Genomic DNA, 15,320 nt, shown 5'->3' with positions numbered 1-15,320 from the left:
GAAGGAAGGAAGGAAGGAAGGAAGGAAGGAAGGAAGGAAGGAAGGAAAGTGAAACAATGAGGGAAAGAAGGGAAATAAAAAATAGAAAAAGAAAAGAAAGAAAATGGTAGGAAGAAAAGCCTTGACCTTCATTCTTCCCTTCTTTTCCTTCCCCTTCTCCGTGGTGAAAGGTTCCTGAAGCGTGGGTTGAGCATGTCCCACCTCAAGGGTGGGTCCAGGGCCTGGGCTAAGAGAGAACCCAGCTGGTGCTTGGCTTGGCTTCGGGTCAGTGCCCAGGGAGCTGGGCGAGACTGATGGCGGTGGAGACGGCCAGAACAGTAGCTGGGGAAAAGGGTTGAGCCAGAGCAGCCTACGCCCTCCAAGCAGCTGAGGAGTTTGGCCCGACCTTCTCTGGGAGCTCCCAGGGTCTGAGGTCTGGAGGAGGAGGAGGAGAAGGAAGAGGAGATTCTTAACCTGAGAGTTGATAGTCCTGTCCACAGGCGAAAAATGAGCTGGCTGTCAGCCTTCTCAGGCCTCTTTTGCCCAGGCCAAGAAAGGCCCTATCTCGGGCAAGTAAAGCTCAGGAACCATGTGGAAGGCATCACGGTCAATGCAGTAAGGAAGGATTCTGGCCCCTCCCTGGCCCAGGCTGCCCCACTCCAGCCTCTCCCATGATTCCTGGAGGTGCCCAAAGCCCTCCTGTACAAACATGCACATGCATCCTCCAAGACCCCAGAACGTTTGATCCTCTGACCCAGGGGCTGGTAAACACACATTCTCAAAAACCACCATATTTAAAAGCAAATTTTATCTCTCTGTCCTTTTTTTATACCACTATCATATCCTACTATCTCACCCTCCCCCACCCCAAAGACAGTTAAGCAAAACTGAACTAAAAACATGACCAAGTTCTATAGAAGATAAAACGTTCTCCAGCCGTCATCTTCCCCTGAACCCTGCACCCCTCGGCAAGTGGAAGGAGCTGGGCGCCATCCTGGACTTTCCAGGCCCCACAATGGTCATTGCCGTGAATCTTTGCTCTGTTCCCTTTTAAAGTTGCTTGTGCTCACTGTAGGTGTGATGCCTGATGTTTTCTGGATTATGCTTCACACAAGTTTTTCCAGAATTGTGGCATTTTTTAGAGCTGGAAGGGACCAAGTAACGATAGAACAAAATGTTAAAGCTAGAAGGGAACTTAGAACCTGGAATTGGAAGAGGTCTTAGAACGTGGAATGTCAAAGGATTGTGGATTTGGAACTGGAAAGGGACATCGGAGGCTACCAAATGTAAACCCTTCATTTTACAAATGAAGAAAATGGGGCCCAAAGAGATTAAATGACTAGCCCAGGGTCACAGAGCTAGTGTCTGAGAGAGAATTTGAACCCAGGTCTTCCTGACTCCAAGACCAGTGTTCTCTTTATTATGCCAGTCAGGACTACAAAGAGGGCATAGACAATAGAATGTTAGGGTCTAGGAAGGCTTAGAACATAGAATATCAGGGTCTAGAGACAGCTCAGAACATAGAATGTCAGAGCTGGGAGGAGCCTTAGAACACTGACTGTCAGGATCTAGAGACAGCTTAGAACACAGAATGTCAGAGCTCAGAGGAGCCTTAGAACACAGGATATCAGAGCTGAGAGGGATCTTAGAACACAAAATGTCAGAGCTGGAAAAGGGCCTTGAAAAGAATGTGTGTCCAACCCCCACGTTTTACAGATATGAAAACTGAGGCTCATACGGGGCAAGTGCCTTGCCCAAGGTCTCATAGGTAATGAGTAGCAGAGTTAAGATGCAAACCAGGCCTTCTGGTTTCAAGAGCTTGAAGGAGCCTTAGAACATGGAATGTTAGAGTTGGAGGGACCTTAGAACATAGAGCATCAGGATTGGGAAGAACCTTAAAGCACAGAATATTAATGCTAGAAGGGACGTTTGAGATCATGTAGCTCAATGTCCTCCTTCAGTGAGTGTCTGAGGGTCTGAGAGGTGAATGGCTTACCCAAGGTCATGCAGGTAATCCATCACCAAGTCCAAACTTGAACTCAGGTCCACTGACTCTCAGCCCAGTGGATTTTCCACAAACTCTCTCCGCTTCCCAGGAGTGCAACCTCCTAAGAGCAGCGCAGCTTGCCTCCTGAGGAGCATGGACACCCTCTGGGTGGTGATAGATGTGCCCCTGACCTCCTCCGCACTGACTCTGACATCTTAGCCCTGAGCCCTATTGTTGTTCTCTCTCCCACCTGATAGGGAACCGGCTGGACGAAGGTTCTGATGTGGAGTCGGAGCCTGACCTCCCGCTGAAGCGGAAACAGCGCCGTAGCCGGACCACCTTCACGGCCGAGCAGCTGGAGGAGCTGGAGAAGGCTTTTGAGAGAACCCACTACCCTGACATCTACACCCGGGAGGAGCTGGCCCAAAGGACCAAGCTGACCGAGGCCCGGGTCCAGGTAAGGGAGGGATGGGGGCCTTCCTCAGGGCTTGGGCTGGGCTGGGGGTGCCCAGGGACAAATACAACAGCCTCAGCTGCCATCTTCTGTAGGCAACGAGGGTCAGGTGGGCAAACCTTGCTGTGGGCATGGAGAAGACAGCCTGGGGAATGGATACCTTGGCCCACCAGAGGATCATGGGGTCACTGGTGCCCAGAGAAGTTCACCAATTCACAGCCCTGGAGCTGGAAGGCACTTCACAGGCCATCTGGCCCATTTTTTTCCAAATAAGGAAACTGAGGCTCATAATGGAGAAGGAATTTGTCCATGGATAAAACTAGTCAACAGCAGACTCAGGATCTGAACCCAGATCTTCTTGACTTCAAGTCCACCATTCTATCCACTCTGCCATATTATCTGTCATCTATGTATATGTGTGTGGAGTGAGTGAAAGGGCACACGATGTTGTACCCCATACCAAGGAGACAGTAGTTGGGGGTGGGGAATATAGACTAATATGGATCAGACATTATGTTATAGGAGAAAAATCATTGATCAGCACCAATCAGAAAACTTAGATCCCCACCTTCTCTACCTATGAGCAAGGTGATCTTGGCTAAATCCCTTTCCCCCAGACCTCCGTTTCCCCATACGTAAAATGAGAGGGTTGACCTAGCACCTTTGAGGTCCCTCCTAGCTCCCCCATCTGTGATTTTGTGGTCATGAGGTGGAGGGGGTCGGACAAGACAGGACCTTAAGAACCTTCAAGAGAATGGAAGGGAATGTGGATGAAAGAGGGAAGGAGAGGCACAGGGCCTACACCATATGGCCCAGAGTGGAGTGGTGGGAGGAGGGGTTGGAAGGCGATCACTTAATCTTCCTGGGCTAAGATATCACATTCTGCAAGGCCTGCAGATTCTCCATGTGAAAAGTGTGTGAGTCTTCTGTCTCCCGGGACCTTGCTAGAAAAGCCAAGCAGAAGAAGGGGGATGGGGTGGGGCGCTGCCTTAAGACAAAGTCATGATAAATAGCCCTTTTGGGGAACTCCAGCCTATAGGCCCCACCTCCTCTACAGATATGTGCCTGTGTGTATGGGGAAGGGGGAGTCAGGCCAGCAGTGTGTGTTAACAGGTAGGGAGGGTGTGGGGCTGATGGGGAGATATTCACGTGTGTATGTGGCAGACAGAGATGAAGAGCCATCTAGGGGGATTCTGACAGAAGGGGGATGGACTTGAGACATATATTTCTTGGACATAGCTAACAAGGGAAGATGTTTTACTTGACTATGCATCCTTGTTACAAATATTTTGTTTTCTTCTTTTTCCAGTCAGGGAGTAGAGGTAGGAGGGAGATTGAAAAAACTGAATTTTTGAATTTGAATTTGAATTGAATTTTGAAATTGAAAAAATTAAAATTTTAAAAAAGAATTCCTTAGTGGGCATAGTGGAGACTCCAAAGAGAGGACAAGCCCCTCAAAAGTCTTCAAGGAAGAATTCTTCAATGAGTTAGTTTGGTTTGAGTTTTTTTTGTTTGTTTGTTTTGGGTTTTTTTTTGGTTAGGCAATGGAGTTAAGTGACTTGCCCAGGGTCACACAGCTAGTAAGTATCAAGTATCTGAGGCCAGATTTGAACTCAGGTCCTCCCGATTCCAAGGCTGGTGCTCTATCCACTGCACCACATAACTGCCCCTCTCTAATGAGTGAAATCAACAATCATTTACTAAGTGTCATTCTGTGCCAAATATTGTGCTAAGCACTTGGGATACAAACAGAGGCAAAAAAGTGGTCCCTGTCCTCAAGAAGATTCCATTCTAATAGGGGAGACAATGTGTGTAACTGTTTACACACAAGATATATACAGAGCAGATGGAAGGAAATCTTAGAAGGAAGTGACTCACAGCCAGCAGGACTGAGGAAGGCTTCCTGCAGAAGGTGGGGTTTGAGTGGAGTCTTGAAGGAAGTCAGGGAACTTACTAGCCAGAGCATTCCAGTCATGGGGATGGTCAAATGTAAATCTATGGAGTCTGGAGACAAGGTATGCTGTTCCAGGAAAAGAAGGCCAATGTTGCTGGATCATCAATTATGGGACCCTAAGCCTACATTTCTATGCCCAGCCCTCCCCAATAGGGGTCAGAACTAAGGCTGGGGTGAGTCTAGCACAAGAAGGTTAAAGATAGTGGCGGGGGGAACAAGAAATCTTTTGAAATCTTTTGTGATTTCTTGCAATTAGTAGAAAACTGGACCAGGTACTCTTTATACTCCAAGAAGATGTGATTCTTTAAGAAAGAAAAAAGAAAGAAAAAAAGAAAGAAAGAAAGAAAGAAAGAAAGAAAGAAAGAAAGAAAGAAAGAAAGAAAGAAAGAAAGAAAGAAAAATTAGAATACAGAATATCAGAGCTAGGAGGTGGCCTTAGCACACACAATGGAATGTCAGAGTCAGAAGGGACCCTAGTTCTGTAGTAGCTCAGTCATTTTCAGCTATGTCTAACTCTTCATGACCCCATTTGAGGTTTTCTTGGCAAAGATACTGGAGTGATTTGCCATTTCCTTCTCCAGGTCATTTTACAGATAAAGAAACTGAGGCAAACAAGGTTAAGTGACTTGCCCAGGATCACCCAGCTAGGGAGTGTCTGAGGCCAGATTTGAACTCAGGAAGAAGAGTCTTCCTGATTCCAAGCCCGGCACTCTATGCGCTGTACCACCTAGCTGCCCTGGCATTCTATGGATGGGAAAAGTGAGACTCAGAAAGGTGATGATTTGACAGAGGTCACACAGTAAGTGGCAGAACCAGAATGTCAAAACAGTCAGCACTATGAAGTGGGCTGCCACTGTGTCTACAACGTATATGAGACTGTATGGGAAATGTACAGAGAAAGCTCAAATCTGCCCTAAGACAGGGAACCCCTATTTAAAGGGAAAATTAGGATTCACACCTAAAATATGTACTATATTGATCTAAATCAGGAGTTCTTAACCTGTGTGTGTGTGATGGACCCCTTTGACAGTCAAACAAAGCATATGGACCCCTTCTCAGTATAACACTTTTAAATGCATTAAATGAAATGCAGACGATTGCCAAGGAAACTAACTATATTGAAGTACAATTATTCAAATACATATTTTTTTTAAAGTTTGCAGACTAAGAAAAAAGGTTCACAGATCCCAGGTTAAGAGCCTCTGGTCTAAATAAAAAGTTATTGCTAAATATAGGCCACCCCCTAAAATGAGATCTCTTTGAAAGGAAAAAATAGAGTTTTGCACACAAAAAATGGCAAATTATAGACTACAGTCAAATTTATATAAGCCAGATTTGGGAAAGATGTGGAGTCTATATTGAGACCAATATGGTAAGATCACTTGAAAGCACATGCAAATTGTATACCCAGGTGCTAAAAAAGAACATGGAGTGAGGGAATTTACAGAGTTGGAAGAGGGGAGTCAGGGTAGGCTTCCTTAAGGAGCAAGGCTTTGAGGTCAAGGTAGGGTGACTAAGGCAAACATCTCATTTGATCCTGGAAACGACGTTGGAAAATAGTTAGAGTGGTGACTATGACCTGTTTGGCTCTGAGAGGTTACATGAGTTGATCAGTCACACAGCAAATCCATGGGCACAGTTGGGATGGGAACTCTGACCTCCTGACTCCCAAAAGTCCAGTGCTCTTTCCAATGTATCACACTGCTTTCCTAGAGAGGCTGCTGACCAAGCCAAACCAGGAGGCCACAGTTGCCTCATGGCTTTCCATTTCCTTCTGGAGGACATTTTTCTGCTTTTGGAAGGGAGCCCAATTGGGAAAGGAGAAAACATATCACAATTCCCCTCCTCTCTGAGTGTGATATCTGAGTCGCTCGCAGCTCCTAACCCCCACCTCCCTCCACCCGTTAGCCCTTGGTAGGCCCCTGGGACTCAGCAGCCAGAAGCTTCCAAGCAGCTGTTCTCCAGGGCACATTCCTTGAGGCTTTCTCATCCCAGCCTCCTGGCAGCCTCCGATGCTTCCCACCACTTTTAAGCCTTGCCGCCCCTTGTAAAATTTTCTGGCTATCAGAGGGGATCTTTTATTGGCTTGTGGGAGCCAACAACATGTGTCAATCAAGTTCTGGGGCAAGGCAAGGAGTGGGGGTGAAGGGAAAGGACCAGAGGACAAACAAACTCACCAACATGCCAGTGTTGGGCAGAGTTTGGGTGACCACCTGTCAAGGATGGATGCTAGAGAAGAGATTTTCTGCACTGAATAGGAAATTAGGCTAGAAGACATCCTCCCTGGTCTCTTCCCAACTCTGAGATTCTAAAGATGGTGAAATTTTTTTCAAATAGATTTTCATTGATATCTTTTATTTTTGCACTGCCTAGATTTCTTCTTATATCCTGCACCTTCCCTTCTCAGAGAACCATTCTTTATAATAAAGAATTTTAAAAAGAAAAGGAGGAAGAAGAGGGGGGGAAATTCAACCACACCATTTGACACATGACCATATGATTTGAAGCTTCTATTATGATGTTGTGGGGAAAGAAGATTGGGTACAGGGGCAGGAAACCTGGGTTTTGCTCCCTAGGGAGCAGTTACCTCACTGCCCTGAGGCAAGGCAGGAAAAACTCCCTGACATGTAAATTGCAGGTGTCAGAGAAGATCAAGAATTCCTCACCTGGAGTCTGAGGACTTGTTGTTGGGGTTTTTTTTTTTAATGTATTTTGATTGCTGTATTTTAAAAGAATTGGCTTTCTTTGTCATCCTGTTTTATGCTTTTAAAAGCATGATTCTGAGAAGAGGTCCATAGGGTCCCCCAGCCTGACTGTCAAAGGAGTCTGGGACCCACAAAAGATGCCTTCCATGCTCTCCAAGGTCCCTCCTAGTTTGGAATTCTATTCATTTGTTCAGCAAGGCTATGTGTCAGACTCAGTGATAGGCACAGGGAATTCAAAAAGAAAAACTAATTGGCTCTTGTCTTCAAGGAGCCAACATTCTTTCGTGTTGTTCTGTCATATCCAATTCTCCTTGACCACATTTGGGGTTTTCTTGGCAGAGATACAGGAATGATTTGCCATTTCCTTCTACAGCTCATTTTACAGATGAGGAAACTGAAGCAAACAAGGTTAAGTGACTTGCCCAGGGTCACACAGCTAGTAGGTGTCTAAGACCAGATTTGCACTCAGGTCTTCCTGATTCTAGGCCCAGTTCTCTATCCACTATACCACCTAGCTGCCCACCATTCTACTACTGTTACTAATGATTATAATTATATAATTACAATAATATATTATATAGAAATAATATAATATATAATAATAACACCTAGTATTTATATAGAGCTTTAAGGTTTGCAAAGAGCTTTGCAGATATTATCAAATTTTATCCTCACCACAACCTGGGAGGCAGGTACTATTATTATTCACATTTTACAGATAAGGAAACTGAGATAAGAGTTAAGTGACTTGGCCCAGGATCACACTGCTACTAAGTGTCTGAGGCTGGCTTTGCACTAAAGTTTAGAGGAAAGCAGTACACACAAAAGGAAAATGTAATACAAGATAGATACAAAGTAATTTCTGGGTGGAGAGACTGGCAATGTGAGGATCAGAAGGTTCCCTTGGGTAGGGACTCTGTGAGGCAGAGGAGGGGAGGGAGAGCCTTCTTTTTTTTTTTTTTTCAGCGAAAGACAAGGTTTATTAAACATCTGTCATATTGGGCAGACTCTTAAGGAGTCTGAACATGGGTAAGCAGCGGCTAGACTATTATAAGAATCCAAGCAGTGGCTAGATTATAAGAATCTGAGCGAGGGAGAGCCTTCTAAGCATAGGGGCAGCCCGTGCAAAGTCATGGAGATGGGACGTCATATATAGAAAGCAGCAAGAAAGTCAATTTGACTGAAATGGATAGCACATAAAGGAGACTGACTCTAAGCCTGGGAAGGAGGGCTGAAGCATCATAAAAGCCAAAGACAGGAGTTTGTGTTTTATTCTCTTGGCAGAAGAGTGATCTGCCAGGCCTGACTTTATTTTATGATTCCAAAATCCTCTGAGCCCACGATCCCTATGATTCAGTGCTTTCAGTGATTCTAAGATTCTCTGTTTCTAGAGGTTTTATGATTCTAAATTTCCAGGGTTCTAATGTTCCACGGGGAGGCTTAGCCCTGTTCTAAGAAATTCCAACTGTAGCTAGTCTCACCTACACTAGTAGATAGGTCATTTCTCTTCCCCCTTCCTCCCCCTTTCCTGAGCCCCCATTCTCTCCAGGTCAGTGGGAGCCCCACCCCGGGGGTAATGAGATCCTTTCACAAGGGGCTCCTTAAAGGCTGGCCAGACCTGACCCACGCCCCAGCAGGAGCGGCCTCCCTTTAAAGCCAGCCCCACATTACATGGTCTTTCCCCTCGATTTGGCTGATCTGCCAATAAAAGGATGCCTACCCTCAGCAGGAAGCCTGACCCACCTGTGCGGGGTGGGGGGGGAGGGAGAGAAAAGGGGCCGAGGAGGGGATGATTCATGATGTTAGCTGTAATAGCTTTTTTCTCTAGGGGATGTTTTAATTTTTATTTTCTTAGGGGACTGCCCAGCATGTACCTTCCCTGAAGGACAGTAAACCTAGCTGCGTCTTGAGTGGCTGGTTGGCCGTCTCTATGTGTTTCCATTTGAAGCGGAGACTCTTGGGATTGATCTGATCCCAAGGCAATGTGAACAGCCCTCATGTGCTTAGCTGAGCATGAAGAAATACTATTCTTATTCTGGTCACAGAGTAGGTGCTTAATAAACACTTGTTGATTGATTAATTGATAGATCAACAGTAGCAGACAACAGCTTGTGGCAGTAATTTGATTTGCTTAATAGCCATCCACGGTCCCAAACAACTTTTATAAACCAAATGCCGCTTTGGTTTACAGCCTTGGGTCTGTCTTTTAACCCAGTCGGGCCTCAGTTTCTTCATTTGTAAAATAAGGGTGGGGGGGCTGGATGGCCTCTCAGATGCCTTTCTGTTGTAGGTCTGTGGTCCTGTTTCTAAATACGATTGTGGAACTTTATATTTAAGAAGTCCTAGAGTGAATCATTCTCTTTAATTTATTTGCAGCTCATTCATATTTTAAGTGTCTAATAGATCACTATTTGGTGGAATGCACCTCCATTCTCCCCTATTCCCACAAATGCACCCTTCACTGGAAATTGTAGTACTGAAGTTTCTAAAACATGGTTCCCGAAACTCTAACAATTATTGATGAAGGCCTGGGTTTTTACAAAAGGGAATGGGAGGGGGGGAAGGGGGAGGCCCGGGGGCCAGGTAGGGGAGGTTGCCAATTTAGGTACCATTGTTCTGGTATAAATGTCAGCTGGGCTGACAAAGCAGAGAAGCTTAGGGAGAGGGTCAGGGAAGGAATCAGAATCAGAAAATGTCGGAGATGGGAGGGCACTTAGAACAAAGAATGTCAGAGCTGAAAAGAACCTCGGAACACGGCAGTCAGTAGCATTTAGCATGTTGGAGCATAGAATGTCAGAAGAAGGACTGCATAGGTGATCTAACCAAACCTCTCCCCCCGTGCAATAAGCTGACTCTGCAGCATCTTTGAAAGGTACTCCTCCAGCCTGTGTCTGAGCATATAATATAACAATAATAACAATAACAGTAACAGCTAGCATTTTATGTAGTGCCTTAAGGTTTACAAAGCATTTTATAAACATCTCATCTTATCCTCACAATAACTCCAAGAGGTAGAGGCTATTATTATCCCTATTTTACAAATGAGGAAACTGAGTCAGGCAGCAATCAAGTGACTTGCTCAGGGTCACACAGCTAGTAAGTGTGTGGGGCCAGATTTGAATTTTGTACCAGCTAGTTAGCTGCCTATATCCAAGTGATGGAGAGCTTAGCACTTAACAAAGCACCCTATTCTGTTGTTGGGTAGCCCTGATTATTAGGATGCTCTTCCTTATATCAAACCCAATCTAACTTCCCTGTAACTACCCTGTTCCCCCCTGCCCCAGTCTCCTCACTACCCTGAATTCTGCCCTCTGGAGCCTGCAGAGTAAGCAAGACAGACAAGTGAAGATAACAATCAGGTCTCCCTAGGATAGCAAGGAAACAGACCTAGTGAATGTGGACAGAAGAAGGAGGTCTATTGGCATGGTCCAAAGTGGAAGAATAACAGAGGTGAGGTTAGTTGTCACAGACCAGAGCTAAGATACCCAAGAGGTTTTGTGTGGGTGAAAAATGTCTTAGTGATTCTAGCGATAGACTTGGAGTGAGGAATATCTGAGTTCAAATCCTGCCTCAGATACGTACTAGTTGTGTGACCCTGAGTAAGCATTTAAGCCTCAGTTTCCTCATTTGTAAAATGGGGGTAATAATAGCACCTACTTCCCTGGGTGGTTGTGAGGATCAAATGAGATTATATTTGCAAAGCTCTATACAAACCTTAGAGCACTCTGTCAATGCTTTTATTATTATTAATTATATATTTATCCTATATTATCATTCACTTATCATATATTATATTACAAGTAATTATCACTAATTATTATTGAGAAGCAGTCTGGGTTGGTGGAATGAGTCAGGACAGCTATTCTTGCATCCAGCCTCTGATACTTACTCCCTCAGTCTGGGGTGCTGAGGGATTAAGTCACACAACCAGTATATATCAGGGACAGGATTTGAACCCGTTTTCCTAATGCCAGGAAATATATCATACTGGCCCTAGTTGACTGGAGATCCAGGAGGGTTAGGACCTTGTCTAATGTCAACTTCATTTCTCCCTAAGGGCCAAGTACAAAGTTTTGCATACAGTAAGTGCTTAATAAATGATGTGCGAATTGTAAATTGTCCAGGATATGGGGAAGGAGATAAAAGGGAAAGAAAAAAGAATGGAAAAAAGGGGGAAAGTAGAAGAGAAAAAAATGTGGAAGAAAAAAAAGAAAAGAGCTGAGTGATCTTAGGCAAGTCATTTCCCCTTTGGGCCTTAGTTTCATCATCTGTAAAATGAGAGGACAGGACTAAGTCTTCTCTACCATCAGTTCAAGCTTCTCTATGGAAAAAAAAACACAGATGTAGAAAAAGGAGGTCTTCACTCTTTGTAGCTCCTTCCATTATTTATTTATTTGTTTATTCATTCATTCATTTATTACCATAATAGTCATGTTGTGAAAAAAGACACAAACCCAAAGGGGAAAAAAGAAATTGAAAAATAGTATGCTTTAATGTGCATTTGGACTCCATCAGTTCTTTCTCTGGAGGTGGATAGCATTTTTCATCATGAGTCCTTTGGAAATGTCTTGGATCATTTTATTGCTGAGAAGAGTTAAGTCATCCACAGTTGATCATTATATAATATCATTGTTACTGTGTACACTGTTCTCCTGGTTCTGTTCACCTCACTTTGTATCAGTTCATGTAAGTCTTCCCAGGTTTTTCTGAAAGCATCCAGCTCACCGTTTCTTATAACACAATAATATTCCATTACAATCATATACCACAACTTGTTCAGCCATTCCCCAATTGACAGGCATCCTCTCAATTTCCAACTCTTTGCCATCACAAAGAGAGCTGCTATAAATATTTTAGAACATATATGTTATTTTCCTTTTCCCCTGATCATCTTTGGAAACAGCTAATAGCAATATTGCTTTGTCAAAGGGTATATACAATTTTATGACTCTTTGGACACAATTCTGGATTGCTCTCCAAAATGGTTGGATCAGTTCATGGTTCCTATTACTTTCAAACATGTCAAGGGACACTTGTTGCCATAGGACCTTAGGCAAGTCACAAGCTCCCTGGGCCTCAGTTTCCTCAACTGCAAAATGAGAGGTGGGACTTGATGGTCTGTGAGATTTGTTCCAGCCCTGGGATCTATGATCTGGAGATTTTATGATGTAGGAGTTCCTGGTTCAGGAAACTCTTCCACTGATGCAAATCACAATAAACTGGTAACTCATGATATTATTTAACAACTTCCAGTCACACAGCTGGGAAATGCTAGAAGCAGGATTCCATCAGAACTCAGGTCTTCCTGACCCAATACTCTGACCATGGTACTGTGCTAGGCCTCTAGTACAAGTCCTGTGTATGTGTGTGTGTATGTGTGTGTGTGTGTGTGTGTGTGAAAAGAGAGAGACAGATTCAGAGAGAGAAAGTAAGTCAGAAAGCTGGAGAGAGATAGGGAGAGAGACAGAAAGAGACAGAGACAGAGAGATGGAGAAAAAGACAGGGACACAGAGAGAGAGACAGAAAGGACAGAAAGGGAGATGGGGGGACAAAAAGAGACAGAGAGACAGAGAGAGAGAGACAGACACAGAGACAGAGAAAGGGAGAGAGAGGGGAGGAGAGAGACAGAGAGAAAGAGAGACAGAAAGAGAGGAAGAGAGAGACAGAAAGAAGAAGAGAGAGAGACAGAGAAAGGTAGGGGGAGGGAAAACAATACAAATATATGTGTATGTGTGTGTGTGTGTGTGTGTGTGTATGTATACATGTAATAGATAGATAGATGTGAATGATAGGTGCTTTGAGATCAAATAAGGAAGAAATCCCTTCCAGATCAGGGGAGTAGGAAAGGCTTCATGGAGAATTGAGCACTGCAGCAGGTCCTTGAAGGACAGAGAGCAAGGGCACTGGAAGTATTAATGCAAAGGGGAAAATTCTTACCAGTCCAAAGGTGAAATGGTCTCACTTCTCTTTACACTCTTCTAGAGAAGACAGGTGGAGATTCTGCCCATTTTTCATATAGAAAAGCAGAGTTCCTCCCCCCCACCCCCGGGAAGTGGTCCATGGTTCAGTTAGAATCCCAAGCTAGCCAGGGACACTGGGTGCAGGTGCAGCCCTGGTCTTGCCCAGGCACTGCCTGTCCAGTCCAATTCCCCCTCCCCCCAGAACCATTCTGAGGGGTCTCCTGGGCCATGGGAAGGTGGGGGAGGGGAGAGCATGACTTCTGCCTGCCTGGCTTGCGCTCTGGAGCTGGCTCCAGTCACCCTCTGCCTTGGATGTGAAACCTAATCAGGCCTCACTGCCCTGGACAAACCCAGCAGCTGCTCTCTCATCTGGCTTGAAAGCTTATCCTGCCCCCCCCCCCCCCCCGCCTCCACAAGGGAGAGCAAAACAAATACTGGGAATCAATGAAGAACCCTAAACCTAGGGCCCTATGGATGAATGGGGGGCATAGGGCAGGAAGTGGTTTCCCCATCCAGTAGAGGGAAGAAAGTTGAGGACCAGTCCCTCATGCCTTCCATCACAGAATGTGAGCATGAAGAGGGGCAGCTGGATGCCTTGGGATCCCTGACTAGCTGTGTGACATTGAGCAAGTCACCTAACTTAGCCTCAGTCTTTTCATCTGTAAAATGAAGGAGGTTAGACTAGACATCCACTCTAAAGCTAGGATGCTATGTCCATAGGCTACAACCCCTTGCCTCCAGTCAGGATTTTGTGGGCATGGTTAGTCCCGGACAGGTGGCTGACCCTCAGGGGAAGGTTTCCCCAATGTGCTAGAGCAGAGAGGGCACAGGGCTTAAAGTCACCAGACATTGGGTCCAGTATTGGCTCAGTCACTTACTAGCTGTGTGACAAAAGACCCTCAGAGGGAGGAAAGGGATGAGAGGGAATTTAGATCATTCTGAAAGTCCATTCCAGCTCTGACATTCTAAGACTATGACTTTGCTTCTTGGTCTTTTCCTCATCGTCATGCTACTTCTCTCTCTACTTCTCTTCCAATACTTCTGCCTAACCCACTTATTGCACAAGAGATCCTAGTAAATTTTTTTCATTGGTATAGGTGGGTCACCTTGAACCCACCAGTCCTCTTCAGAAGCTGCCACAATAGGGGCAAAGCATATCTCCAAATGCAATGTTCTTGCTAGGATGCAGAATGAGAGGGGAGGGGAGGGAAGCTCCTCAACATGGGGTCTTGGAAGGAGTCATTCATTTGAAGTCTGAAGCACTGGATTGAAGGGTTGGCTCTGCTCCTGGCAGCTGAGAGGACTCTCTATTCTTCAGGTTCCTCCTCTGTAAATTGGGGATGATGATATTGCCACCACCTCACTCACAAGATTGGATGTGAAATCAGGGTACCTGGGTTCAAACTTTGCTTCTGCTATTTGAGTAAATGTGTGATGACAGGCAGATTACTTCTCCTCCTGGTGGCTCAGTTTTTTTACATATAAAATGAGAGAAGGGTGAAATTATCTTTAAGGACTTTTCCATATCCAAATTCTATGGTCCTAGAAATAAAATAATAAATGTAAAGCACTTTATAGCTAACCATTCATAACTTGGCTCTGGCCTCCCTTTCCAGGCTTAGAACACATCACCCCTCTTCATGCACTCTTAGGTCCAGTCAGACTGGCTGTCTTAGTTCTCAATCAACCAGCAAGTCCTGCTGAACCGCTAAGGAGCTTCCAGGCACTGATGGATGGATAGATCGATCGATCTATCTCCCTCATGCCTCTCTCTCTCCTCTCATTCTCTCTTCTCTCTCACATCTTTCTCTCTTCCTCTTTCTCTCTCTTTCTCCCTTCATCCCTCCCTCCCTCCTTCTCTCTCTTCTCTCTGTTCTTCTTTCTCCCTCCTCCCTCCATTCCTCTCTCCTCTCTTTCTCTCCTCATTCTCTCTCTCCCTCTCTCCTCACTTATTCTCTCTCCTCTCTCCTTCATCTGTCTTCTCTCTCTCCCTTTCTTTTCCATGTCTTTGCTCATTCTCTTTCCCTCTCTCTTCCTTTCTCTCACTTTTCTTGCTCCTTTTCTCTCTCTTCCTTCTTTCTCTCTTCTCATTCTCTTATCTCCCTCTCCCTTCCTCTCTCTTTCCCCTCTTTCCTCTCTCTCCCTTTCTCTCCTTTCTTCCCCTTTCTCTTCTCTCTCTCTTCCCCTCTTTTTCTCTCTCCCTTTCTCTCTCTTCTTTCTTTCTCTTTCTCTCTTTTCTTTCTACTCTCTCCCTTCATCTCTCTCTTCTCTCTCCCTTTCC

The 15,320-nt window shown here is 45.0% G+C and overlaps 1 protein-coding gene across 2 annotated transcripts in view; it reads left to right on the top strand.

The window, feature by feature from the left end:
- The window catches only part of LOC114028531 (paired box protein Pax-7), a 152,329-nt gene that overhangs the window by 71,923 nt on the left and 65,086 nt on the right, over positions 1 to 15,320 (top strand). For both annotated transcript variants that reach the window (XM_027842801.1, XM_027842800.1), the window contains exon 5: positions 2,224 to 2,423. In XM_027842801.1, the coding sequence (XP_027698602.1) occupies positions 2,224 to 2,423 (200 nt within the window). The remainder of the gene's footprint in view (positions 1 to 2,223; positions 2,424 to 15,320) is intronic.

This window comes from Vombatus ursinus, unplaced genomic scaffold (genome assembly GCF_900497805.2).
Source record: "Vombatus ursinus unplaced genomic scaffold, bare-nosed wombat genome assembly UNPS02014884.1, whole genome shotgun sequence".
NCBI classification, from domain to species: Eukaryota; Metazoa; Chordata; class Mammalia; order Diprotodontia; family Vombatidae; genus Vombatus; species Vombatus ursinus.
This window is presented reverse-complemented; position numbering and strand designations above follow the sequence as displayed.